This window comes from Dipodomys merriami, unplaced genomic scaffold, assembly GCF_024711535.1.
Source record: "Dipodomys merriami isolate MVZ:Mamm:240054 unplaced genomic scaffold, mDipMer1.0.p SCAF_34, whole genome shotgun sequence".
Classification (NCBI taxonomy): Eukaryota; Metazoa; Chordata; class Mammalia; order Rodentia; family Heteromyidae; genus Dipodomys; species Dipodomys merriami.
This window is the reverse complement of record NW_027204937.1, coordinates 17,730,454-17,756,821: the sequence shown is the minus strand read 5'-3', so window position 1 is coordinate 17,756,821 and position 26,368 is coordinate 17,730,454. Positions and strand designations below refer to the sequence as shown.

Below are 26,368 nucleotides of genomic sequence, written 5' to 3'. Positions count from 1 at the left end.
AGTCTAACACTGTGCACACTGTACACACTGTACCTTCCATACTGAGCTGCATAACATCCTGTTTCAGCACAAGGAATTTAATTTTACATTGTATCAAATTCGTGATCTTTATACTAGGTATATGTTCTTATTTATCTCCTATAATTCTGGAAGTTATGTATATTTATATACATATGTATGTATATATGAGGATAAATATTCTCATAGATGTAGAAGCTGTCAAGATAAGTACCTTATCCAGGTTCTTTCATACATCTCATTCCGCCTTCCTCTGTGTATAAGATCCATGATTAGACTCTACCAAGGAAATTATCACTTTCCTCCTTGGACTCAACATTTTATTAGACAAACTTATTCTCCTATCTCCTTTTCTAGGTTTTCCAAAAGGAACTCGGAAAGCGAACAGGTACTGTTCAGGTCTTAAAGCGGTCAGGCAGAGAACTAATTGAGAACAGTCGAGATGACACCACATGGGTAAAAGGACAGCTCCAGGAACTGAGTACTCGCTGGGACACTGTGTGCAAACTCTCTGTTTCCAAGCAAAGCCGACTTGAGCAGGCCTTAAAACAGGTAAGACATGTTTGTTGAATCAACCGAAGCCAGGGATTCTGAACAGATAAATTTTATTTCATTAACAAGACCAGTTCTAAGTAATCTTGAAATGAACATAAAGTTGAAAATTGATGTTCTGAATGTTCTACAAGACTTTTGAACAGTCATTTGTTTTAAAGAAATAAATCCAGCTGATTTCAGAGGTCTAAAAGTAAAAGCTCCTTTATGGAGCTTTGACGGGAGGGCGGGGGGGGCATCAGGTACTTATGATACACTAAAATGTTGGCTGAACAGAGAGAAAAATTCAATCCTTTATGGTTGGTTATTTTAGGCAGAAGAGTTTCGAGACACAGTCCACATGCTGTTGGAGTGGCTTTCTGAAGCAGAGCAAACACTTCGTTTTCGGGGAGCACTGCCTGATGACACAGAGGCCCTACAGTCACTCATTGACACCCATAAGGTAATCTGGCCCAGTTGTTTGGTGATCTGTGCTACCCACTGTGATGACAAAACTGTCTACCACTAATGGAAATATTAGGCCTCATGTGAGAAGCAAAACCAAAGTGTACTTGTTTGTTGGCTTAACACAAATCAGAAATAACTAGTCATTTTTGTAACACCTTGAAGAGGTGCATTCACGCATTTTTATAATTCATTAAACTAGTGAAACCACATAGTATTCTTAAAAAAAAATGCAGATCATTTCTCATCCTTTTGTCTTACTTTCATATACGTCTACATAACTTTCCTTATGTTATTAGGCTTAACCGCTAGTCTGATCCCCTAGAAGCCAATTAGCAAGTTGCAGAATATGACACAGTAAATACAGTATCTGGGGCCTTGGTCTACCCTAATGAGGTAGGAAATCTTTTCTTTTTTAATTTTCATGCTACCTGAGCAGAGATTTTAATCTTAGTTTTCTCATTCTGCTGTGGGTATTTAAGAAATATTGTAGTATTTTATTGCTGTCATGTATTTTTTCAAAACAGGTGTATTTACAAATATAGAAATGAACAAAAATGAGATAGCCAGGTGGCTGTGGCTTATGCCTATAATCCTAATTACAAGGGGCTGAGACCTAGGGGGTTGAGGTTTGAAACCAACACAGAGAAGTCCATAATTCTCCATCTCCAGTTAGTAAGCAAAACGCCAAATTGGAAGCATGGCTCAAGTTGTAGAGTACCAACTTGAAAAAAACCTGAATAAAGAGCATGAAGCCCCTAAATTCAGGCCCTGATACTGGTACAGTTAATCACAATCAATCTTTTTTTTGGGGGGGGGGGGAGTGGGTTGTAGGTCTTGAACTCTGGACCGGGGCACTGTCCCTCAGCTCTTCAGCTCAAGGCTAGTTCTCTACCACTTGAGTCACAGCACCACTTGCCATTTTCTGGTGGTTTATTAGAGACAAGAGTCGCATGGACTTTCCTGCCCGGGCTGGCTTTGAACCATGATCCTCAGATCTCAGCTTCCTGACTAGCTAGGATTACAGATGTGAGCAACCAGCACCGGGCTCAATCAATTTTTTTTTTTTTAATTAAAAATTTCTTTGAAGGGGCTGGGAAGGTGGCTCAGTGGTAGAACGTTTGCCTTGCATGCATGAGGTCCTGGGTTTGATTCCTCAGCACCACATAAGCAAAAAGAAAAAAGCCAGAAGTGGCGCTGTGGCTCAAGTGGTAGAGCGCTAGCCTTAAGCTGAAGAGCTGAGGGACAGTGCCCAGGCCCAGAGTTCAGGCACGATCGGACCCCAAAAAAAAAAATTCTTTGAAGAGCTAGCTAGGCACTGGTGGTTTATCCCTATAATCGTAGCTACTAAGGAAGCTGAGATCTGAAGATCATAGTTTGCCAGTCCAGGCAAGAGAGTCTGTGAAACTTTCATCTCTAAATTAACTACCAATACCAAGAAGAGCTGGAAGTGGAGCTGTGGCTCAAGTGGTAGAGCACTAGCCTTGAACAAAAAAGCTCGGGGACAACACCTGGGCCTGCCCCAGGACTGGCACACACACACACACAAAAAGAGAGACTAGAATCTGTATCCTTACCTTTTCATTATCTCTAGCAAATTTGTTCTTGTGTATAGATCTCACCTTCTCAAATCTTTAGAACTAGACAGAAAATGTCAGAGGCTCCAAGAAACAGGCTTTAAGAGGCTTGTGTTAACACATATAGAGAAGGGGAAAAAGAAAATGTTTCCCCTTTCAATATGAACTAATAGTTTTGGTAGAGTAGATTCTTAAGTTTTTGTTTTTGACTTTGTTTAGGAATTCATGAAGAAAGTAGAAGAGAAGCAAGTGGATGTGAATGCAGCAGTGGCCATGGGAGAAGTCATCCTGGCTGTCTGCCATCCTGATTGCATCACGACTATCAAACACTGGATCACAATTATCCGAGCTCGCTTTGAGGAGGTGAGTCATCGTATACCCAAAGAAATGGAACTACAGGTATCAAATATTACAGTCTTCTTTCCTTTGTCCTTCTGATGAAGTCTTCCCCTCATTATGAATAGCCAAACAAAAATTAATTTAATATTTTAGTAAACTTCTTGGTTAATGTACAGCAAATGGAAGAGTAATGTTGATACAGTGATGTGCTAATTACTGGCTTCCATTTTTTGTTTAGCTTCCCTCCTTCGTGAGAAGCCCTGTGTTTTAATAGAATGTGCTGTATTTACTCTCAGAAGAGCTGACTGCTTGACTGATCTTTCCTCTAAATACTCATTATTTAGATTGGATGAAAAGGGGCTTTGAAACAAAGGGATGTGCTTAACTGAAAGAGGCCATGGTTTCTTTCTCCCTCTCAGGTCCTGACATGGGCAAGGCAGCACCAGCAGCGCCTGGAAACAGCCCTGTCAGAATTGGTGGCTAATGCTGAGCTGCTGGAAGAACTTCTGGCATGGATCCAGTGGGCTGAGACTACACTCATTCAGCGAGATCAGGAGCCAATCCCTCAAAACATCGACCGAGTTAAAGCCCTTATTGCTGAGCATCAGGTATCCTATTCCCTTTGCCCTGTGAATTTATATTTTAATTGCTACTACACATATTATCACAGACTAGCTTAAAATAGCCTTCTGTTTTTCTTTGTTTCTGTGAATTAGGAGTCTGGGAATAGGCTAGCTGAAGCTTCTTAGGGTCTCTTCCCAGGCTGAAATCAAGGAGTCCTCCAGAATTGCAAGTCCCATCTTCCAGGCTTATTCAGTTTGTTAACATAATCCAGCTCTCACTGTATCAGGAACAGTTCCCTGCTTCAGATTATAGCCTCAGAGTTCTCTAATTGTATTTCAAAGCTGGCAGGAAGTTGGGCACTGGTGGCTAAAGTCTGAGAGCCAGACTGAGTAGTCAGTTTAAAAGAATGTCTCCAATTCACCAGCAAAAGAAAACTGGACTGAAGGTGTGAATCAAGTGGTATAATGCCAGTCATGAGTGAAAAAGCTAAGCAAGAGTTTGAGGCCCTTAGTTCAAGCTCTGATAACATACACACACTTTCTTTCTCTCTCTCATTCCAACTTTTGTGCCTCTACCATACCTTACTTTTCTCTCATCTCCTTAACTCTTCCTTTTCAGTCAGCTTTTTCTTCCTCCTCTGAAAACTCATTAATATTGATATTTGCTGAAGTTCCATTCTTGACACTGTTCAATTACTGAGATTTATAGAGTCCAACAGTTTTAACTGTCATTTATACAGCATCATTATCTTCTTCAGTCTAGACATAAAGTAAACTAGAAGTCCTGTCTTTCCCTTTCAAACCTGCCTCTTTCCCTGAAATTTAGAAACCTGTGATATGCCTGGGACTCTGCCTTTCCTTCACATCCCACATCTAATCACAGGGTCTTATCTGTGTAGGTAGGGGTGTGCGTGTTTGCACGCACACACACACAGCAATACTGGCAGCGCGTGCACACACACACACATCAATCCTGGCAGGCCTCAGGGCCTGGGCACTGTGAGAGAGAGAGAGAGAGAGACACGCACGCACGCACACACACACACACACACACACACACACACACACACACACAGCAATCCTGGCAGGCCTCAGGCCTGGGCACTGTCCCTGACCCCCCCTCCCCCCCCCCCCCACACACACAGAGCAATCCTGGCAGGCCTCAGGGCCTGGGCACTGTCCCTGACACACACACACAGCAATCCTGGCAGCACGTGCACACGCACACACACAGCAATCCTGGCAGGCCTCAGGGCCTGGGCACTGCGAGAGAGAGAGAGAGAGAGAGAGAGACAGAGACAGAGACAGAGACAGACACACACACACACACACACACACACACACACACAGAGCAATCCTGGCAGCGCGTGCACACGCACACACACAGCAATCCTGGCAGGCCTCAGGGCCTGGGCACTGCGAGAGAGAGAGACAGAGACAGACAGACAGACACACACACACACACACACAGCAATCCTGGCAGGCCTCAGGCCTGGGCACTGTCCCTGACCCCCCCCCCCCCACAGAACAATCCTGGCAGGCCTCAGGGCCTGGGCACTGTCCCTGACACACACACACACACACACACAGAGCAATCCTGGCAGGCCTCAGGGCCTGGGCACTGTCCCTGACACACACACACACACACACACACACACACACAGAGCAATCCTGGCAGGCCTCAGGGCCTGGGCACTGTCCCTGACACACACACACACACACACAGCAATCCTGGCAGGCCTCAGGGCCTGGGCACTGTCCCTGACACACACACACACACACACACACACACAGCAATCCTGGCAGGCCTCAGGCCTGGGCACTGTCCCTGACTCCCCCTCCCCCCCCACACACACACACACAGAGCAATCCTGGCAGGCCTCAGGGCCTGGGCACTGTCCCTGACATACACACAAACACACACAGAGCAATCCTGGCAGGCCTCAGGGCCTGGGCACTGTCCCTGACACACACATACACACACACACAGCAATCCTGGCATCGCGTGCACACACACACACACAACAATCCTGGCAGGCCTCAGGGCCTGGGCACTGCGAGAGAGAGACAGAGACAGACAGACAGACAGACAGACAGACAGACACACACACACAGCAATCCTGGCAGGCCTCAGGCCTGGGCACTGTCCCTGACCCCCCCCCCCCCAACAGAGCAATCCTGGCAGGCCTCAGGGCCTGGGCACTGTCCCTGACACACACACACACACACAGAGCAATCCTGGCAGGCCTCAGGGCCTGGGCACTGTCCCTGACACACACACACACACACAGCAATCCTGGGCACTGTCCCTGACACACACACACACAGCAATCCTGGCACTGTCCCTGACACACACACACACACAGCAATCCACACACACACACACACACACACACACACACACACACACAGAGCAATCCTGGCAGGCCTCAGGGCCTGGGCACTGTCCCTGACACACACACACACACACAGCAATCCTGGGCACTGTCCCTGACACACACACACACAGCAGTCCTGGCACTGTCCCTGACACACACACACAGCAATACACACACACACACACACACACACACACACACACACACACACACACACACACACACACACACACAGCAGTCCTGGCACTGTCCCTGACACACACACACAGCAATACACACACACACACACACACACACACACACACACACACACACACACACACACACACACACACACACACACACACACACACACACACACACACACACACACACACACACACACACACACACACACACACACACACACACCCAATCCTGGCAGGCCTCAGGGCCTGGGCACTGTCCCTGAAGTTCTTTTGCTCAAGGTTAGCATTCCACTTGAGCCAGAGCTCTACTTCGGGCTTTTTGGGAGGTAGTTTATTGGAGATAGAGTCTTTTGGACTTTCCTACCCATGCTGGTTTTGAATCACAATCCTCAGATCTCAGTTTCTTAAGTTGGTAGGATTACAGGCTGAGCCACCATTGCTCTTTTTTTCTTTTTTTAATCTTTAAGACAAGGTCTCACTATGTTTCCAAAGCTGGCCTTGAACACGTGATCCTCCTGCCTCTGCCTCCCCAGTGCTAAGATTACAGCTGTGTATCTCACCTACTTTCAAAATGCTTCATGACTCTACCTTTCTTTCTCTGGCTCAGACCTTCACTGTGTTTTGCCTCAGTTACTACAGCAATTTGATTTGTTGGGGTTTTTTTGGTTTTGGGGGGGGGGGGTTGGGGTCCGGTCGTGGGGCCTGAACTCTGGGCCTGGGCGCTGTCCCTCAGCTCAAGGCTAGCACTCTACCACTTGAGCCACAGCGCCACTTCTGACTGTTTTTTTTTTTGCTTATGTGGTGCTAAGGAATGGAACCCAGGGCCTCAAGGCATGCAAGGCAAGCGCTCTACCACTGAGCTACCTTCCCAGCCCTACAGCAGTTTGATAACCTTATCTCCATATTACTTGTCCTTACCTGCCTTCTGCTCTTAAAGCATAGACCTCATTATGTCTCTTCCATGGATCAAAATCCTGCAATTAGTCCCTGCCATTCTCAGCATATCCCAGTCTCTTAGTTTGACATAGTCCTTTTGGGGTCTTTCACTTCCTGTCTTCTAATTCCACCTTTCTACTTCTCTGACTATATTTTCTGCTAAACCAGTGAGTTTCACAGCAATGTCAAACTTTTTGACTCTCCCTAAACTCTGTCTGCTAGGATTGCCAGCCCCCCTTCAGGTTTTTTGCTGAATTCTTCAACCCTCAGTAACTCAGCCTAGGCATCAGGCTGTGAGTTACTTGTCCCAGGTCTTCTCTTGACATCTGTATGGCATTTAGTAGTCTGAATTCTTGATTTCATCACTCCACTATGAACACACTCATTTAGGTTTTAATCACTTGATAAAACACCTTAGTTACATTTCTTAAAAAGAGTGATACGGCAATTCGGTGAGATTCTTATCTCCAATAAACCACTCAGAAAACAGGAAGTGGCACTGTGGCTCAAGTTGTAGAGTGCTAGCCTTGAGCTGAAGAGCTGAGTGACAGCACCCAGGCCTAGACCATGACCAACCAAAAAAAAAAAAGTGAGACAGATGCAAGGCCATCTGTTACTTGAGCAGTTAGATTGGGCTTGCCCTTAATTAAAAGTTTCATATTTCCATTTCTCTTTCATATTTTTCTTTTTTATGTTTAACAGACATTTATGGAGGAAATGACACGCAAACAACCTGATGTGGACCGGGTCACGAAAACATACAAAAGGAAGAATGTAGAGCCTACCCATGCTCCTTTCATCGAGAAATCTCGCAGTGGTAGCAGTATGTTTCCAGTCCAAATGTGCTAGGTTGCTTCCTTCCTGCTCTTTGAAAATGAGCGCTCCTCCCATACACAAAGGAAAAGGAAGAAAGAAAGACTGAAGTACAGAAAGAGAGAGCAAGGGAGAGAGAAGGAGAAAGATCACTTTCAAAGTGCCTATCAAAAGAATTACAGGGCTGGGAAGGTGGCTCAGTGGTAGAACGCTTGCCTTGCATGCATGAGGCCCTGGGTTCGATTCCTCAGCACCACATAAGCAAAAAGAAAAAAGCCAGAAGTGGTGCTGTGGCTCAAGTGGTAAAGCGCTAGCCTTGAGCTGAAGAGCTGAGGGACAGCGGCCAGGCCCAGAGTTCAGGCCCCACAACTGGACCAAAAAAACAAAAAAAGAATTACAAAGTGGCTCTGTGGCTCAAGTGGTAGAGCCCTTGCTCGCATTGAGCTGAAGAGCTGCTCAGGGACAGTGGCCAGGCCCAGAGTTCAAGCCCCACAACCTACAAAAGAAAAAATAGAATTAAAATTTTATTTTCAAATACATACTAGATTTTTAACAAAAATCTTTTATTGAAATTCACTCTTCTAGTGCCAGCAGACCAACTATACTCTTTATTTTCTCAGATTGGTATGAAATTACAAGGTACTGTTGTGGTCATTAGTTTTAGCTATTTATATTTAGTTTACAGTAAGTTAGCTGTAACAAAAATCAGCACCTATAGAATTCCCCTGCTTCTTTTTTTTACATCAACTTTATTCTCAGAGCAACCTGTGTGAATTAAAGCCTCACATTGCCAACTTTGTAGTAATCATATTCCTTCTTACATGTACCAAAATCTCATATCAGCAGTGAGTTCTGGGTTGCAAAAGAGGATTTACTAAGGTTTTGTTACAAATTAAAGACACACACAAGTGCTCTTCCCCTGCTTCTTATGGTTGAGTTGACATGTCCTCAGTTCACTAAGTAGGACAGAATTGGTTAGAGATGTGTAGGAGACAGGTAAGTACTTGTATGCTAGAAGGAGGACCAGTAACTCTGGAATCAGTACACTCCCGTACCTAAATGTTGCCAAGTCCCATGTTTCTTTTCTCAGTTATTGGCTGGATATCATTATTAACTTCTCTTAAAATTCACACATAGAGCTATTTCTCTGTGGACTGACAAAACCAAGGTTTCTGATGTTGTGATTGTTTTTGCTTTTAGGAAAGTCCTTAAGTCAGCCCACACCTCCTCCTATGCCAATCCTCTCACAATCTGAAGCAAAAAACCCACGGATCAATCAGCTCTCTGCCCGCTGGCAGCAAGTGTGGCTGTTAGCACTGGAACGCCAGCGGAAGCTGAATGATGCCTTGGATAGACTGGAGGAGGTAATGGCTCTAATGAGTGGTCTTCAAGTGTTTTTGATGCCCATTTGGTCTGAGCTGTGTGCCTTTACCTATCCAGAAGTAGAATCAGACCTGTGCTAGTAATCCTTCAAACCCCAAAGTGAGAAAAGACATTTTAAGAAAACCTTTCACAAAAGAGGTTGTTACATCTGGTGATGGAAAGCAAGAAAGGGTCAGGCCTTTGGCCCAATCCTCAAGACCTTTCTATGGCTGATGATGAGGAATGTAACTATAAAGCTTACCACAGAAATCGATATTAACCCATTCATGTAAAGATAGAAAAATAATGCTATATGATTATGAAATGAGTAAATTTTTGTTGTATTCATGTGGCACCATAAAATTGAATGATACAGAAAAGTTTAGTGTGGCCCCTGTGCAAAGATGACATGTAAATTTGTGAAGTATTATTTTGGGGGGGTTGGTTGTAGACTTGGGCTTGAACTCTGGGCCTGGGTGCTCTTTAGCTCAAGGCGAGCACTCTACCACTTGAGCCACAGCACCACTTCCAGTTTTCTGGTGGTTAATTAGAGATAAGAGTCTCACGGATTTTCCTTGCCCAGGCTGGCTTTGAACTGCAATCCTCAGATCTTAGCTTCCTGAGTAGGTAGGATTACAGGCGTGAGCCACCAGCTCCTGACTCCTTCTTTTTTTTCTTCTTAATTAATTGCCCACTATCTGGTTACTGCTAGTCTTCAGTAGGTCTATTTCTAAGTGTCCAGTTATTTTTTAAAATATGGTACTACCTAGTTTCTGAAACAAACCTCTAATGTCTTTTATATTCTTTTATTTGTGCATATCAAAGCAGCTATGCCTGGAAGTGAGTGTTCTGTGTTTTTTTTGTTGTTGTTGTTGTTACTTCTAAAGGCCAGTTGAATTTTAAGTATATCTGTTCTGGTGCTTTGTTTCCCCCCTTCCTTCCAACTTTGAAAGACTAGGGGAAAGAAAATCTCCAATATATGTTGGTGAATCTCCAACGTAATCCAAGTAGCTGAAAATGGCTCTCCTCACTACACAAGCCAAACATTTAACATATATGTCAGGTGGGCAATTTCCTCCTCTGATGCCATTCCAAACATGCTTGGATACAAGGTAGCATTCCTAATGCTTCCTGTGTTCAACTCAGATTTTGTCACAAAAGTCTCAGAGAATGGTGGGAAATACAAGTTTCCTGATATGGGCTATATGTATAGAGCCTTTCAAAATAATATGAAAGCGGTGTGGTGAGACCTCTTGGAATAGAACTCATTCCCTTACCTCTGTGGTGATGACCTTTGGAAAAGCCCAAAGGGAAAGCAAGGCTGACTCCACCCATTCTCAGTCTATGTACTCTGTGTTTCCCACAATGTTTTCTCAGTTACTGTTTTTCCTGCTGTTGCATTCTACCAAAGCTCATGTAAATGGTTATAGCTTTACATGAAGAAGCAAGATGTGCCTTCACAAATGAGACAATGTATAGATAGCATTGTTGGTGCCCCCTGGAAGGCCTGCATGGCTTTACGGAATGTCTCAGAGTTTGGGTATGCTCTGGGAAGCTTTGAGAGTCCAGAACAATAGGTATTACTAACATTTGATTTCTTTCTAGTTGAAGGAATTTGCCAACTTTGACTTTGATGTCTGGAGGAAAAAGTATATGCGTTGGATGAATCATAAAAAGTCTCGGGTCATGGATTTCTTCCGGCGCATTGACAAGGACCAGGATGGGAAGATAACACGTCAGGAGTTTATTGATGGCATTTTAGCATCCAGTAAGTCTAGTCATAATTCCAAACATGAGTCACACCTGGATTTCTCACACCTTTCTTTATATGTATGTACACACCTGCATGCAAATGTACCAGTAGGGTTTGAAGTCTCTAGCTTGGCTTTTTGCTCAAGGATAGCTCTCTACCACTTCAGCCACATCTCCACTTTTCTTGCACTTACTTTGTAAAAATTATAATATTCTGGCAAAATAGTCTTTTTAAGCAAAAGTCAAGATGAAGTGGATAATGAATGGCAGGACTACAGGGGACTGTAATATTTTATACCTTTTTTGGTATATTACATAAGGGTAGGAGAATATATAAGCAGATATGCTCATCATTACAATAGTAGTCCTTAGATGTTATCATTTTAGAATGATTTTTAGCTGTATAATTTAAATTTCCTGAGTTTTCTAAAGTAAACTGTTGGTTTTCAAGTTTAAAAAAATTATTTTTTTTTGAAAAAAGTATTTTTTCTTTCAATTATTCACATACGAACTAAATAAGCCTTTTTAATGTTTTAAATTGTTTCCTTTTGCTAGAATTCCCTACCACTAAGTTAGAGATGACTGCTGTGGCTGACATTTTTGACAGAGATGGAGATGGCTACATTGACTACTATGAATTCGTTGCTGCTCTCCATCCAAACAAAGATGCTTATCGACCAACAACTGATGCAGATAAAATTGAAGATGAGGTATGATAATTACTATGACCATATTATTTACTATAGATTTATTATTGTCCTGGATTAGGTTGGGTGCAGTTACCATATCAATGCTTAGACTCATCTGTGATTATTGGGAATTCTGTTTAACTTTCAGGTGGTAAGTTAAAGGACCCCAAAGTATCTTTGGCTACTGGGCTCTATCTTGGGCTAGTCTAGATAGGATTGCCATTATATCTATGCTTCTCTGAAGTCCACATAGGATCTTTCCAGGGAGTTATTCTCTTCCTGGTTCATAGGTACCATGTCACTTAGGATGGACTTTCTCAGTTCTGAGCATCCTACTTCATAATTCAGGACTGAGGTTTTCATTGTAGTATGCATCAAGCATTTTCTCATTAAAAACCATATCGTCGAAAATAGCAAATTCATTAGCACATAGAAATTTCAGTATGTATTAGGAAGGGAGGAGAGCCAGTCTTGGGAGTTAGCTTGGTATACAACAATGCCAACCGCTTAGGAAATTTTGATCAGTTCATAATTAGCTTTATTAATTACTTGATTTTCATGTAGACATATTAGCACTATCCTGTATAGGAATTTTGAAGCAGGATGGGAGAGTGTTTTATATAGTTACTGAAATTTTTCTTTGATATAATTTTTTTCTCTCAATGTCCCTTTTATCTCAATAAAAGCAGTGTGTTTTTGAGTAAAAGATAAATCCATGTGTCAAGAACATGAAATGCCTGAAGAATAATGAATGGCTTTATTCATTCTGTTCACATTTTTTAAAAATAACATAGTTTCTCTGACTAGAAAGTTTTTCTCTGCCCTTTACACTTTCTTTTTCTTTTCTGTTATTGTTTTCAATCAATAGGTCACAAGACAAGTGGCTCAGTGCAAGTGTGCAAAAAGGTTTCAGGTGGAACAGATTGGAGAGAATAAATATCGGGTAAGAAAAGGGGAACAAACAAAAACAAAAAACATTCTCATAGTGGTGGTTCCCTTCTGTGCGGTCCTTGAAAGCAACTTGACATATAGTAGACATAATTTCACCTTCTCAGCTGGTATCCAGAGCCCATGGATTAGAGATATAGTTACTGTTTGATTCTCATCTCTGGATATCAAATGTCAGTATCCTACTAGTGCTTTACATAGTACCATCTGAAAAATTACCATACTTACCTAAACAGTAGCTGTTGACAATAAGAGACATTTCAAAACCCTTGCCTCTGAGCCAGCTGAAGTCTTCAGGGAGGGATCTTTAGAAAGCACTTTCAAAAGCAATTATATCAAATGACTGATGATTAAACCCCAGAAAGCTAGTCTTCATGAACCTGAATGTCTTCCAGGATCAGATGGATAGAGAAGCTGTAGAGATTTTTTTTTTTTTCTTTTTGGTCATGGGGCTTAAACTCTGGGCCTGGGCGCTATCCCTCAGCTCTTCAGTTCAAGGTGAGCGCTCTACCACTTGAGCCACAGCACCACTTTCGGTTTTCTGAGTGGTTTTTTGGATATAAGAGTCTTACAGACTTTCCTGCCCTGCTGGCTTTGAACCACAATCCTCAGAGCTCAGCCTCCTGAGTAGCAAGTAAGCTGTAGAGATTCAACAGATTGTATGCCTTCTCTGAGCTAGGCCACAGATGGGGAGCCAAGCTCAGGGGTCTTCTCTAGAAAGACCTGCTTGGTTTAGCTATGACTAATAGTAAACTATACTTTTTTTTTAAAATTGTGAACAGCCTCAAGAATATAGAGGGGAGGGATCCAAATAGAGTCCCTAAAGTATATTCAACAGCTTATTGGGGTTCCTTAAAGTTCTAAGAAAAGTTTGATTGGCAAGGAGAATTTAGATGGCCATATTTGATTGGTACACAGGAAAATTCAGATTCCATTCTTCAAAAAAGTTCTGAGAAGCTGGGTTCCAGTTGGTTTATGCCTGTAATCCTAGCTACTCAGGAGGCTGAGATCTGAGGATTGTGGTTCAAAGCCAGCCCAGGCAGAAAAGTCCCCATGAGACTCTGATCTCCAATTAACCACTCAAAAACCAAAAGTGGTGCTGTGGCTCAAAGTGGTAAAGTGCTAGCCTTGAGCAAAAAAGCACAGGGACGGTGCCTAGTCCCTAAGTTTAAGCCCCATGACAATTAAAAAAAGAAAAGTTCTTAGAGTACATCAGGTAAGCTCTGTGCCAATAGCTGAAGAGTGTTGGGTGACTGTCTTGAATCTTACCTAGAGCATTTAGTTAGAGCTCCAAGTAATGCTATATTTGATTATTGGGTTTTATTTTCTTAGTTGTTTTTTGGTTTTTGGTGTTTTTTTTTAGGGGGGGTTGGGTTTGTTTTTGTTTTTTTGTTTTGTTTTGTTTTTGTAATTGCCTAAGAGAAATGAGTTGCTAAGAATAGCAGAATATTGCAAAATCATATTCCTATGGCAGGCGTTTGATAGGAATATGGTCAGTGTATATATTTGGAAGACTAGTAACATGATGATATGATTTTTATTCTTTAGTGTTTGACAAAATGTTCTCTTTTTTTCCCTCCATCCTTTACTCTTACTGTCTATAGTTCTTCCTCGGCAATCAGGTACAGTTTGCCTTGCAATGTCCTTCTCAGTGGATATGGTCTTTGTAGCTGATGCTGCCTGTTCTTTGCTGTGGGGAGAGGACATAATCTGAAGCATGCCTGGGTCACATCTGGTGGTCTTACCAAGTGGAGAAAATGCTAATAGAGCTGGTATCTCAAAGCTGCCTCAGCAGCAAAAGCATACGAGTATACTTTTTTTAAAAATCAAGATAAAGTTTTCCATTCAAAATTAGGTTAACTAGAAGTAATGTTTTGCTATGTTGAGTTATAAGTAATACAATTTAGGAAGTTAAGCCTGTGGGATCAATCCATTCCACTTGTAAAATGAGCCAGGCCTTGTACTTCAATATTGTGAGTCAGAAAACCCTCAGCCCAATTGTGATTCATACCAGTTTTTGACAGTTAACATAAACTTTGTCATTTACACAGAAAATCCTGAAGTATTTTAACACTGTCTCCTTAAGTACTTCCTTAATATTTATATTATGTAGAGTTATATTTTATAATGATAAGGAACCTGAGAAGTATGGTATGGAAATCATAATTGGGCATGGCCTGAAGTTTGCTAATTATGGCCAGCCAGAATCTAACAGGACCTAATTATACTTCTGTGAAAAATTGGAAGCCTTGGCTCCGCTTGGTAACTCTAACCTCTCAGATCTTTTTGAGGGCTCTGGGGTGCTATGCCTTCAAATGTAAAAGGAAATTGCATGAGTAAAATCTGTCTCTCTGATGTGAAATTAGAAACACTAAGAGTTAATTTGAGACTCAATCACTGGAATAATCACTAACTATAGTAATATTCTGGTCCAATGGAAAGAATGGGATAGAAAAATCTAAAGATGAGAGGAGTCAAGTTGGCTTTAAAATAGACCATTGCAAGGCAGGCCAGGTGGCAGGAGACTATAATTTTAGCTACTTGGGAGGCTGACACAGAACTGAAAGTTTGAAACCAGCATAGGCAATTTAGTGAGACCCTATCTCAAAAATAGAATTGCTGGGAGCTAGTGGCTCATGCCTGTAATCCTAGCTGCTCAGGAAATGCTGAGATCTGAGGGTCATGATTCAAAGCCAGCCCAGAAATTTCATGAGACTCTTATCTCCAATTAACCAGCAAAAAGCTGGAAAAGGGGCTGGAAAGTGGTAGAGCGCTTGCCTTGCATGCATGAGGCCCTGGGTTCGATTTCTCAGCACCACATAAGCAAAAAGAAAAAAGCTGGAAGTGGTGCTGTGGCTCAAGTGGTAGAGCGCTAACCTTGAGCTGAAGAGCTGAGGGACAGCGCCCAGGCCCAGAGTTCAGGGCCCACGACTGGACCCCCCCCCAAAAAAAAAAGCTGGAAAAGTGGAAGTGTGAATGAAGCAGTAGAGCACCAGCCTTGAGCAAAAATGCCAAATTAGAGTGTGAGGCCCTGAGTTTAAGCCCCAGTACCAGCACCAAAAGTAATAAACATAATTTTTATCTGGGCACTGATGACTTATCCTGTTATCCTGTCTACATAGGTGGCAGAGATCAGTATAGCAGTTCAAGCACAAAGTTTACATGACTCCATCTGAATAGAAAAAACTAAACATGTTCCTATTAGCCCATCTACTTTGGGAATCATAAATAGGACAACTTAACAAAAAATGAGACTCTAATCTCAGAAATTAAAAGGGCTAGAGTCATGACTCAAGCAATATAGTACCTACTGGCAAGTGTGTAGTCCATTACCACAAAAATAATAATGCTATTATTATAGCTTGGTGGCAAAACACTTGCCTAGCATGTGTGAAGTTCTGGATTTCATCCCCAGCACTGCTAATTAAGCAGTTAAACATTGCAGTCAAGTGCCCAAGCATATCTGCCTTCTGATAGCTATGCGAGTTCTTGGGACCCTTCTCCATTGTGCCATTGACCAGGAAAGCGCCCAATAAGGTGTTCTAATATTGCAAACAGAACTATGAAGTTCACTTTAGTTCACAACTCAGACTTCACATGCCACTGTCAAACAGCTGATGTAAGAATCCAAGCTCCTGGGCTGGGAAGGTGGCTCAGTGGTAGAGCGCTTGCCTTGCATGCCTCAGGCCCTGGGTTCGATTCCTTATCACCACACAAGCAAAAAAAGAAAAAAGCTGGAAGTAGTGCTGTAGCTCAAGTGGTAGAATGCTAACCTTGAGCTGAAGAGCTGAGGGACAGTGCCCAAGCCTAGAGTTCAGGGCCCACGACCGGAACCCCCCCCCCAAAAAAAAAAAAGAATCCAAACTCCTATGAGACAAGGAAACAATGGTTACTGGCCCTCAGGACCCTGGTTCTGAGTTCTCAGCTTTTCTTACACCCTGTTCTGTATTTCCCATTTTTAGAGGTGCAGTAACTCTTCCGCACTCATCACCCTGGTCTCAGTTTCTCCAGCTGCAGTTGTTCTGACGTCAAATGCTTTGGATCAAGCCTCCATTTTCCAGAGCTCAGCAAATCTTTTTTTTTTTTTTTTTTTTTTTTTTTTTTTTGGGTCCGGTCATGCGGTCTGAGCCTGGGCACTTTCCTCAGCTCTTCAGCTCAAGGCTAGTACTCTACCACTTGAGCCATAGCACCACTTCCGGCTTTTTTTTCTGCTTATGTGGTGCTGAGGAATCAAACCCAGGGCCTCATGCATACAAGGCAAGCACTCTACCACTGAGCCACCTTCTCAGCCCCTCAGCAAATCTTTTAACCAGATCTTCACTGAGAAATTAAAAGCAAAACAATTATGAGATAAATGGAGAAATACACCAGAAGACACAGTAGTCCAAGAAAAAAGAACTCTAGGGTTCTTTTGTTCACTCAGGGAGACACATAAGTACATATCCTTCCCTCCCCTCAACTATCCAGAAAAAAAACCCTAGTGCAGTGTTACTGCACTTATGTCTGATGAAATCTCAGTAACACCTAGAACCTGCCCCCTCCATGACAACAGCATCAGTCCTTGGAGAAGCAATGCTGTAGGTAATGCTGCTGCTTCTGCTCCATGCTTTCACTCACTTACATAGAATCTTTATTTTTTGGGGGGGAGGGGGTCCGGTCGTGGGGCCTGAACTCTGGGCCTGGGCGCTGTCCCTCAGCTCTTTAGCTCAAGGCTAGCACTCTACCACTTGAGCCACAGCACCACTTCAGGTTTTTTCTTTTTGCTTATGTGGTGCTGAGGAATCAAACCCAGGGCCTCATGGATGCAAGGCAAGCGCTCTACCACTGAGCCACCTTCCCAGCCCTTTACATAGAATTTTAAAAATTATATAGTTAAGCTGGGGATGTGCTCATTGGTACAGCTCTTGCCTACTAGGAATGAGGCATGTTGGGCCAGATAAGACCCTTGAAATCATCTGGCACATGATGTGATAAACATATTCTTCTCATTGGCTGCCTGTAGCTCATCTGACTGCCTGTACTGATAATTTTGTATGACCCAAGAATGATGTTATAAATAGCCAAATGGCCCTTAACTGAAAAAAGGTTCCCTACCCCTACTCTAGACTCTTGATTTAATCCCCAGGACTTCCAAAATTTAAAAATTCCTGTCAAATGAATCATGTAAGATTATTAGGTTTCAAAATATATGGCTAGAGAAGGAGGGGGACAGTGTTTTTCAGTCTCCGTGTCAATACAAATAATGCATTTGAGTCAGCACAAAAGTATGGAGAATTATCAGCAATTCATTAATATTGAAGAAGGATGGTTATATGACTTTTCAGACATCCTTTCTCACATTTGCAGTCAGATTTTCTATTTTTCTGCTTCGTTTCAAAGTTATGACTCTATAAATGAAAATCCTAACTAGATGATTAAGTAGTCCCTTTATCACCTCTCTAGGACCGTTCCCTTAAAATTTGCATTTCTTTTCTTTTCTTTTTTGGTCAGTTGTGGGGCTTGAACTCAGGGCCTCAGTGTTGTCTCTCAGTTTTTTGGCCCAAAGCTAGCACTCTATCACTTTGAGCCACAGCTCCATTTCTGGTTTTCTGATTGGTTAATTGGAGATAAGAGTCTCACAGACTTTACTGCCTTGCTGGCTTTGAACTGTGATCCTCAGATCTCAGCCTCCTGAGTAGCTAAGATTACAGGTGGGACTGTACCAGCACTGGGCTAAAATTACATTTCTTTAACTATATGTTTGATGTTTGTTTTGGAATTTTGGTATACTTGTCTTTTGTTTCCTTTTCATTCTGGGAAGAGGATGATTTATACACTGGGAAAGACTGGTGTTAAGGTAGATCTGGGAAGTAGTAAAGTTAGGCAAGAAAAAAGGGGGGAAAAAAGTAACAGAAAAGCATGTATGTGAGCCCAGTGTAGTGGTGCATACCTATAAACCCAATATTCAGGAAGCTGAGACAGGAGAATCTAGAATTCAAAGCTGGTCTAGGCTACTCAGCAATTCTGATTCCAGAAAAAAAAAATCATGCTTGTTGTAAGATACTAAGAATGATTATGGGGCTGGGAATGTGGCTTAGTGGTAGAGTGCTTGCCTAGCATGCATGAACCCTGGATTTGATTCCTCAGTACCACATACACAGAAAACGCTGGAAGTGGCACTGTGGCTCAAGTGGTAGAGCGCTAGCCTTGAGCAAAAAGAAGCTCAGGACTGGCAAAAAAAAAAAAAAAAAAAGATTATGATTATGATGGGAGATTAAAATTTGTATTTCATCTATGTTACCTAATCATTTGTCCAGCTAAAGAAAACCTTTCTGCTGGTGTAATCACATATAGAAATACTTAGGTTTCACTGTGAAAACTGGATGCAGAAAGTATCAAATTTTCTTCTAACTTTGTAATGATGCTTTGCAAAGGTTTTCTTCATGCTTGATTCAGTATTTTCTCCATTTAATTTTTGAGCACACTGTATTCAGAAGTTGATAAATACACATACACCCTTTAAGCTTTACAACATGGGGTGCTACAATTTGGGCAGAATCTTTAAAAGAATAAAGTGAGCAACATTTGTTTATCTTCTTCCTCTCCTTTTGGTACACAGAGCTGGCATTTTCCTAGTCGAAAGTATTTGAGATATACTCTAGTCTGAACCAAGCTCTCTTTTTTTTCTTCTTGTGTTGAGGATCTAGCCCAAGGTCTTGCACATTAGGAAGCAAGTGTTCTATCACTGAATTACATTTATAGCCCTCAAGAAGGCATATCTGTCGCTTGGTGTTTCTGCCAACTCTTCAATAAAAAATTTAAAAAACACACACAGAGACAAAAAAAAGAATTTAAGATTTTTCTCCAAACTGTCATATTGGCCAGGCCAGTAGCTCACAACTGTAATCTTAGGTACTCAGGAGACCTGAAATCCGAGGATTGCAGTTCAAAGCCAGCCCAGGCAAGAAAGTCCATGAGATTCTCATTTCTAGTTAACAAGAGAAAAAAAAAAAACAGAACTGGAGCTATGGTTCAAATGATTGAGTACTATGGCTCAATTTCTTGAGAAAATTAATTAAAATAAAAAAATTAATATTATCATTCCTGTCTGAATACAGTCTGCTTTTGGGGAAAAAATAGAGATATGCCTTAAGGCATACTCATAAACTAAGTTCCCCTTTATTCTACAGTTTGGGGATTCTCAGCAGTTGCGGCTGGTCCGTATTCTGCGTAGCACCGTGATGGTTCGAGTTGGTGGAGGATGGATGGCCTTGGATGAATTTTTAGTGAAAAATGATCCCTGCCGAGGTAAGAAAGCATTTTGTTTATTGTTCTGTTGTTAAGGTGTGCAGGTGTCCTCTCATCTAGCCCAGGGCTTCAGGAGGAGAACACAGGAATGAGAACTATGATCATATTAGTATCATCCAAATGTTGCAGTTTGGAGCATTATGTTAACACCAGTCTGGTGAAGAGCCTGACGTAGTCCTTTAGGTTTTTCTCTCAGATGCCTTAGCCTGTAATTCTTATGGCTGAAAATCAGGGAAAATATTGGGTCCTTCCCATATAAGAAAGGACTAGTGAGCCCCCTTGACCAGGAGGAGGTTCAGGATATCTGTCAGCAGCCCAGACACTTCTAAGACACATGGTTGCCTAAGCAAGGTTGAGAAACACCTTCTGGCTAGGCATGAAAAGGTGCCCACCAGCCAAAAAAATCATCAACTTAATCCAAGCAGCTAGAAGCTAGGGCTGCAGCAGGGCACGACCAACCAAATCCTTCATCACTAAATCCTGCTCGGCTACATCCTCTCCTTCCTCCTGTAGCAGAGCTGCATGTGGGTGGACTGGAGGCTCCCCCACTCTCTGCCAGTTTGTCTTTCTTGACTGGTTCTATGTTTCCTGCTCTCTCTGTTTCTTTGTGTTTACTTATTTTTTATTCTAGTTCACCATCCTGGGAGTAAAATAAAGCGCTCTGATTCCAGCTCTTCGGTTTCCAGCCAGTCTCCCATAGGTTGGCTCTTAAGCTGTGTCCCTCTTCCTCCCCTACCCCTTGAGAATGGCTTTGCTTTCTGAACTGAAACAACTTGGCTCTGTGATAACCTGCTGCCTTGGTGAATGCTTGAGACAGCCAAACCTCTGCTTTTCCAATTGCCTTGTTGACAGAGTATGAAATGTTACTACTGAGACCCCACCCACAGAATTTGTTTTGAGTTCCTATTAACAAATACTTCTATACCATAGGTATCATACACAGTTATAAGCACTTTAAACATTTGTGCCCTCATACCTGTGCCTCACTGCCCTATGAGGTATAGTGTCTCCTTTTTATAAAATAGGAAATTGAGGTGTATAAAATTTAAATAAGTTGCTCAGGGACAGGTAGACAATAAATAGCAGGGGCAAGATTCAAATCCAAGTCAGCCTAGCTCTAGGGTAGGTCCTCCTAGCCTCTTTGCTGTGTTTCTCAGAGGCTCATATGGCCCCTTATTGTGTATATATCATTAAACCAGTCTGCAGAATTAAATTATTAGCACCATTATTTATAAACTCAGAAATAAATACATTTAGTACAGTTATATAACCTCTTTGGAAGTGGTTTCTTGTCATATTCTAAAATAGTTTTAGAGAACAGAGTTAAAGAGTACAGTTCTCACCAGAATTTAGACAAGCCATAAATTGTTGTTCTTTAACTCATTCTGAATTTGCTCTAGTAAACCAAAGTAAAAGATAAGCAATAATAGTTCTTTTTTTTAATTATTTTAAACAAGGGGTGATAGTTGTATCATTTTACCCCTAACTCCATTAAAATAGCATTATTCCTTTCCAAATCTATTACAAGGTCTTTTTTTTTTTCTGTCATATATGACTGGACTAAATAAACAAAAAAGATATTGCATGTGGCATTTTGGAACTCTTGTTTGCCTGTTTATTCTCTGCCTGCTCTATTTTAAGTACATTATGTTGCTGGCCAAGTAGAATACTGCTTGCTTTATCCTTATATCACTATCTAAAAATTGGAACCTCAAGGAAATTTGGGAGGGCCACCTAGTAGCTATTTTCTGTGGACCATGATAGCCTTTTTCAGCATCCTTCAGATCAAACAAGGTAAGACTTTCCTCTGTCTCTTTATGAGTGCCTCCTAGGAACTCAGTAATCACTTTGATCCCTTGACTAGAGAGTAGAGAATTCCCCACTAGTTTTCAGTGTCATAATTCTTCCAGAAATGGGCAGGATGAGTTATTTCTAACCAACTAAGTGGTGCTAGGAAGAGGGCAGCTAATGGCTGGTGTGGATAGCAGTAAGTTGGAAGGATATGAACATCAAAAAGAGAAGTTACTTGCCAGACATGTTAATGCACACTTGTAATCACAGTTACTCTGGAGACAGAGGCAGGAGGATCACAACTTCAAGGGCAGCCTGGGCTACAAAGTGAGACCCTCTTGAAAAACAGACAGGTCCTGCACTGGGCACAAATAGCTCTCATCTATAATCTTAGTTAGTGAAGAGGCTGATATGTGGAGGATCATGATACAAGGCCAGCCCTGGCAGAAAAATCCATTAGACTCCATTTCCAAAATAACCAGAAAAGACTAGACTGGAGTCATCATGGCTCAGGTGGTCTAGTGCCAGCCAAGCAAGCATGACATCTAGGGTTTTGTAGGATTAATGTGGCTTCTAGAACACTGCTTATGTTGTGTCTCCTTGGGCTCCTATGGAACATAGAAAATGTTATTCTATACTGAAGATGGTACATGATTTGTAACAAGTTTTTTTGTTTTTTGTTCTTGTCAGTAATGGGTCTTGAACTTAGGACCTGGGTGCTATCCCTGAGCTCTTTTTGCTCAAGGCTAGCACTCTACCACTTTGAGCCACAGCTCCACTTCCAGTTTTCTGGTGGTTAATTGGAGATAAGAGTTTCATGCATAAGAGTCTTACTTTCCTGCCTGGGCTGGCTTCAAACCACAATCCTCAGGTCTCAGTAGTATATAGGATTACAGGCTTGAGCCACCAGTACCCAGCTATGACAAGATTCTTAATACTAATTAATTTCTTCTCTCCTTTTCAGAGGTGGGAAATGTCAGGCCATTAGACCATAAAAGGCCTGCAAAATCATTTAGCACCTGATGGAAGAGACATGTATTTTTGTTGTCAGCTGCCTATACTGATAATTTTATATAACCCACGAATAATGTTAGAAATATCCAAATGGCCCTTGGCAGGAAAAAGTTTCTCACCCTTGCTAGCTGTTGAAAAAGAGGAAAAACCTGAAACTATGCATTGCTTTAGCTAAATATAAAAGTGAAAATACATGGCTAAGTTGCTACTTATATAAAAGCTGGTATTGCCACAATCATATTTTATTTTCTAACTTCATCCATGGTGAAGGAAATCATGTTTTGGGTGGAGGTAAAAATGCTCCTTCCAGAAAAACAGGCACTTGTATTCAAAAGACAAACTATATATATTTTTGAGCATTATACTTACTACTTCCATCAAATAAGTGATGACCTTTAAAAGATGCAGTTTATTTTAGAACTGATCATTTGTAAACTACACAAAATGGTCCACCTTAACTGTGTGTAAGTGTATAGTTAATATTCACACTATACCATGCATTCACAAAACAATTTTTTTTTTTTTTGGCTAGTCCTGGGGCTTGAACTCTAGGCCTGAGTGCTGTTCTTCAGTTCAAGGCTAGCACTCTACCACTTGAGCCACAGTACCACTTCCTGCTTTTTCTTCTTATGTGGTGCTAAGGAATCAAACCCAGGGCCTCATGCATGCTAGGCAAGCACTCTACCACTGAGCTACCTTCCCAGCCCTGACTGTTTTTTTTAACTGCCTTGGGTGTGTGTATGTGTGTGTGTGTGTGCGTGTGCATGTGTGTGTGTCTGTCTGTGTGTGTCTGTGTGTGTGTGTGTGTGTCAGGGCCACCAGCACCTAGCTAGCTTCTGTTTTGAGAAAAATACATACTTTTCTTTCTCTTTTGGAATTTCCCTAAAATAATTCACATCTTTTTTTTTGTTTTGGTCCGGTCGTGGGGCCTGAACTCTGGGCCTGGGCGCTGTCCCTCAGCTCTTCAGCTCAAGGCTAGTGCTCTACCACTTGAGCCACAGCGCCACTTCCGGCTTTTTTCTTTTTGCTTATGTGGTGCTGAGGAATCAAACCCAGGGCCTCATGCATGCAAGGCAAGCGCTCTACCACTGAGCCACCTTCCCAGCCCTAATTTACATCTTCTAACTATGTTTTTCCCCAGCTAAAGGGACTGTCACTCCTTTTTAATTCTGAAGGTTGGCTGCTTTAAGTATATTTCTAAACAAATAGCTTTCTTTCTCCCACATAAAATATTTGTGCAAAATGTTCCAATTCAAGAATCATTTCCCTGTCTTGTAACTTCAAATACTTTCTAGTTTTTGAAAAAGTTTTTGTGTGTGTGTGTGTGAAAATACTGTACAGAGGGTTTACAATTACATGGGCAAGGTAATGATACATTTCTTATCAAACATTGTTGCCTCCTCCTTTCTTTCCCCTTCCCATCCCTTCCCATCCTCCCTAAGAGTCTTCTTTTGCCGTCCCTCTGGTTCAGGTTCTCTTCCTCTTGCTTCATCCTCCAGTGCTAGGATTACAATTAGGAGGCACTATGCCTATCCCCACATATTTTCTTTTAAAATGCATTCCCCTTGAGAAAAATAACACACAAAGCTAATGTTGATTTATTTACTAAAGATGTGTTAGTAGCTATTAATCATTTGTTGTGTTCTTTACTAAAATTATAGCACCAGGGATTATAAGTATAGGGGCCAAGAAGATAGGAAATAACAAGAACTAAAATGAAAAATGAGGGACAAACTTCTAAAGACTAAATTAATGTTTTTACTCGTGGGTTTTATAGCCAGTGAAATATTCTTGTTATGCTAGTTACTCAGGAGGATCATAGTTTGAAGTCAGCCATGATAGAAAAGTCTGAGAGACTCCATCACCAAAATAATCAGCAAAAACAAATAAAACAATCTAGAGGAGAGATTTAAGTGGTAGAACACCAACCAAACAAATTTGAAATCCTGAGTTCAAACCCTGTTACTAGAAGGGGAAAAAAATGTCCAAGAAGTAAACCATTGGCTAAAGGTTCACTGTGAAAACAGAGATTATTCCATTACATTTTATTTGTTTTTGATGTGAAGAGAAAGCATACCATGGGAACAAGACCTTTTTCCCAGCATCCTTCAGGCACCTAGATATGCCCCTGTTCCACAGCAGCCTCTGGGTCTGACTACCATAACATAGGAGTTCACATAGGATCTTGTGATAGAATTGAACAAATCCTCAGACTAAAAGGCCAATCATTAGCTTTGTCCTTGACTGTGTTTTTTATAACACTGGATCATTTTTATTTCCTATAGAAAATTATTCTCTCTGCACTTTTTAGTTGTTCTTTTCATATTCTATCACAATAGGTCTTGGCAGTCCTACATTTAGCTGTGTGGCTTTAGTCATTAAAACTCATGGCTTTGCATGTGGCTGGTGTACTAGAGTGCCAGTCACAGGTAGAGAACTGATGCCCACCCTGAGCAAACCATGAAAATAAGTAGTACAGAAGGTTTGTGAAGGTTATGGGTTGGGGACTTTTTTTCAGAGTAGAAATAAAAGCCATGGGGTTGAAACCCTAAACATAAGCCTGGCATTGAGATCCACAGGGAAATTAAGATGATAGTCCCTGCCTTGAGACGTTCACTGCCTTGTGCATGAGAAAATTTGGGAATGAAACCACATGCAAAGCTGATGCAGTGAGTGAGTAGGGTGAGGATGAGGGGATGTATCTGCCCACAAGGACAAGGAGAAGTGTTGCCTCAGCTGCATCCTGCACACAGAGGCCATCCTGACATTTTAGGTCCAGGAAGCCACATGTTCAGATGAGCAGAAGTATCAACAGTGGGACAGAAGAAGGACTAAAGTAGTCTAATGATTGTGACAGGTATACAAGGTGGGTAGCCAGACAAAACTGAAGGTCTGACAACTGGGATTAGGTGATAGGTGCTAGGCCACCAAGTGCTTGGTGTATTTGATTATATAATGCCATTTGGGCTTCTGAAGGGGACCTGCAGGGGACAGTGTTCAACAAACCCCTGTGTCAGGAATCCACTCAAATGCCAGTTAGAAATTCTGCTTGAAGCTATGAAATCCACTCTACACAGCAGATTTATGTCTAGAAACCTATAGAGAGTGGGTAAGAGCAAGTGGATCACAACAGAAGGATGAGGAAGAGCCAGGAGGCTCTTCCACAGTGGAAGAGACACTCACACCCACAAGTGAGAGGGTTAAAAGACTTTAGAATGCAGAAAGATTCTGGGAGAGAACAGCCATTAGCAGGTTGGGACCTGCTGGTGTTTCCAGGCTTCTGACTGTGGTGATATCCAGTCAGGCTTCAGATGTAACTTTTGGCATCCAGCAACGTCTGCTGTGTGAACTTGGTGCCTGCTGTTACTGTGATGACACTCAGGTGTCAGATGAACTCATCAGCAGGTAGAGATTCCAGGGGCTAGGGGGACAGAACTATGTACAGACAGGGTTAAGGGGAAAGAGAAGCAGGATAGTGGGTACCCTTGAAGGCAGTGGAGGGCGGTGTTTCAGAAAGAAGAAAGCACTTAAGTAACTGCCCTCATGCAAATTATAAGAGCAGAGAGATGCTTTACCTGCCAAATTTGTCAAAATTTTACCTGTATATACACACTTAATAATACAGAGCAGAGTGAAATAAGATTGTAAAACAACATTTTTTTTCAGTACTAGAGATTGAACCCCCAGGGGCCTCAGTCATGATAATAAGCACTGTAC

At 42.0% G+C, this 26,368-nt stretch overlaps 1 protein-coding gene and 1 pseudogene across 19 annotated transcripts in view; both read left to right on the top strand.

The window, feature by feature from the left end:
• Nucleotides 1-26,368, top strand: part of LOC138803492 (microtubule-actin cross-linking factor 1) — a 254,203-nt gene that overhangs the window by 219,436 nt on the left and 8,399 nt on the right. For 8 of the 19 annotated variants that reach the window (XM_069987601.1, XM_069987600.1, XM_069987599.1 and 5 more), the window contains 12 exons: nt 376-570; nt 884-1,012; nt 2,811-2,954; nt 3,350-3,538; nt 7,698-7,818; nt 9,009-9,172; nt 10,776-10,938; nt 11,478-11,632; nt 12,480-12,554; nt 14,164-14,181; nt 19,729-19,846; nt 20,478-20,546. In XM_069987601.1, coding sequence (XP_069843702.1) covers nt 376-570; nt 884-1,012; nt 2,811-2,954; nt 3,350-3,538; nt 7,698-7,818; nt 9,009-9,172; nt 10,776-10,938; nt 11,478-11,632; nt 12,480-12,554; nt 14,164-14,181; nt 19,729-19,846; nt 20,478-20,546 — 1,540 coding nt within the window. The remainder of the gene's footprint in view (nt 1-375; nt 571-883; nt 1,013-2,810; nt 2,955-3,349; nt 3,539-7,697; nt 7,819-9,008; nt 9,173-10,775; nt 10,939-11,477; nt 11,633-12,479; nt 12,555-14,163; nt 14,182-19,728; nt 19,847-20,477; nt 20,547-26,368) is intronic. The other 11 variants (XM_069987603.1, XM_069987605.1, XM_069987604.1 and 8 more) reach the window with 3 other exon arrangements.
• On the top strand, nt 9,509-9,604 carry LOC138803541 (U6 spliceosomal RNA; annotated as a pseudogene).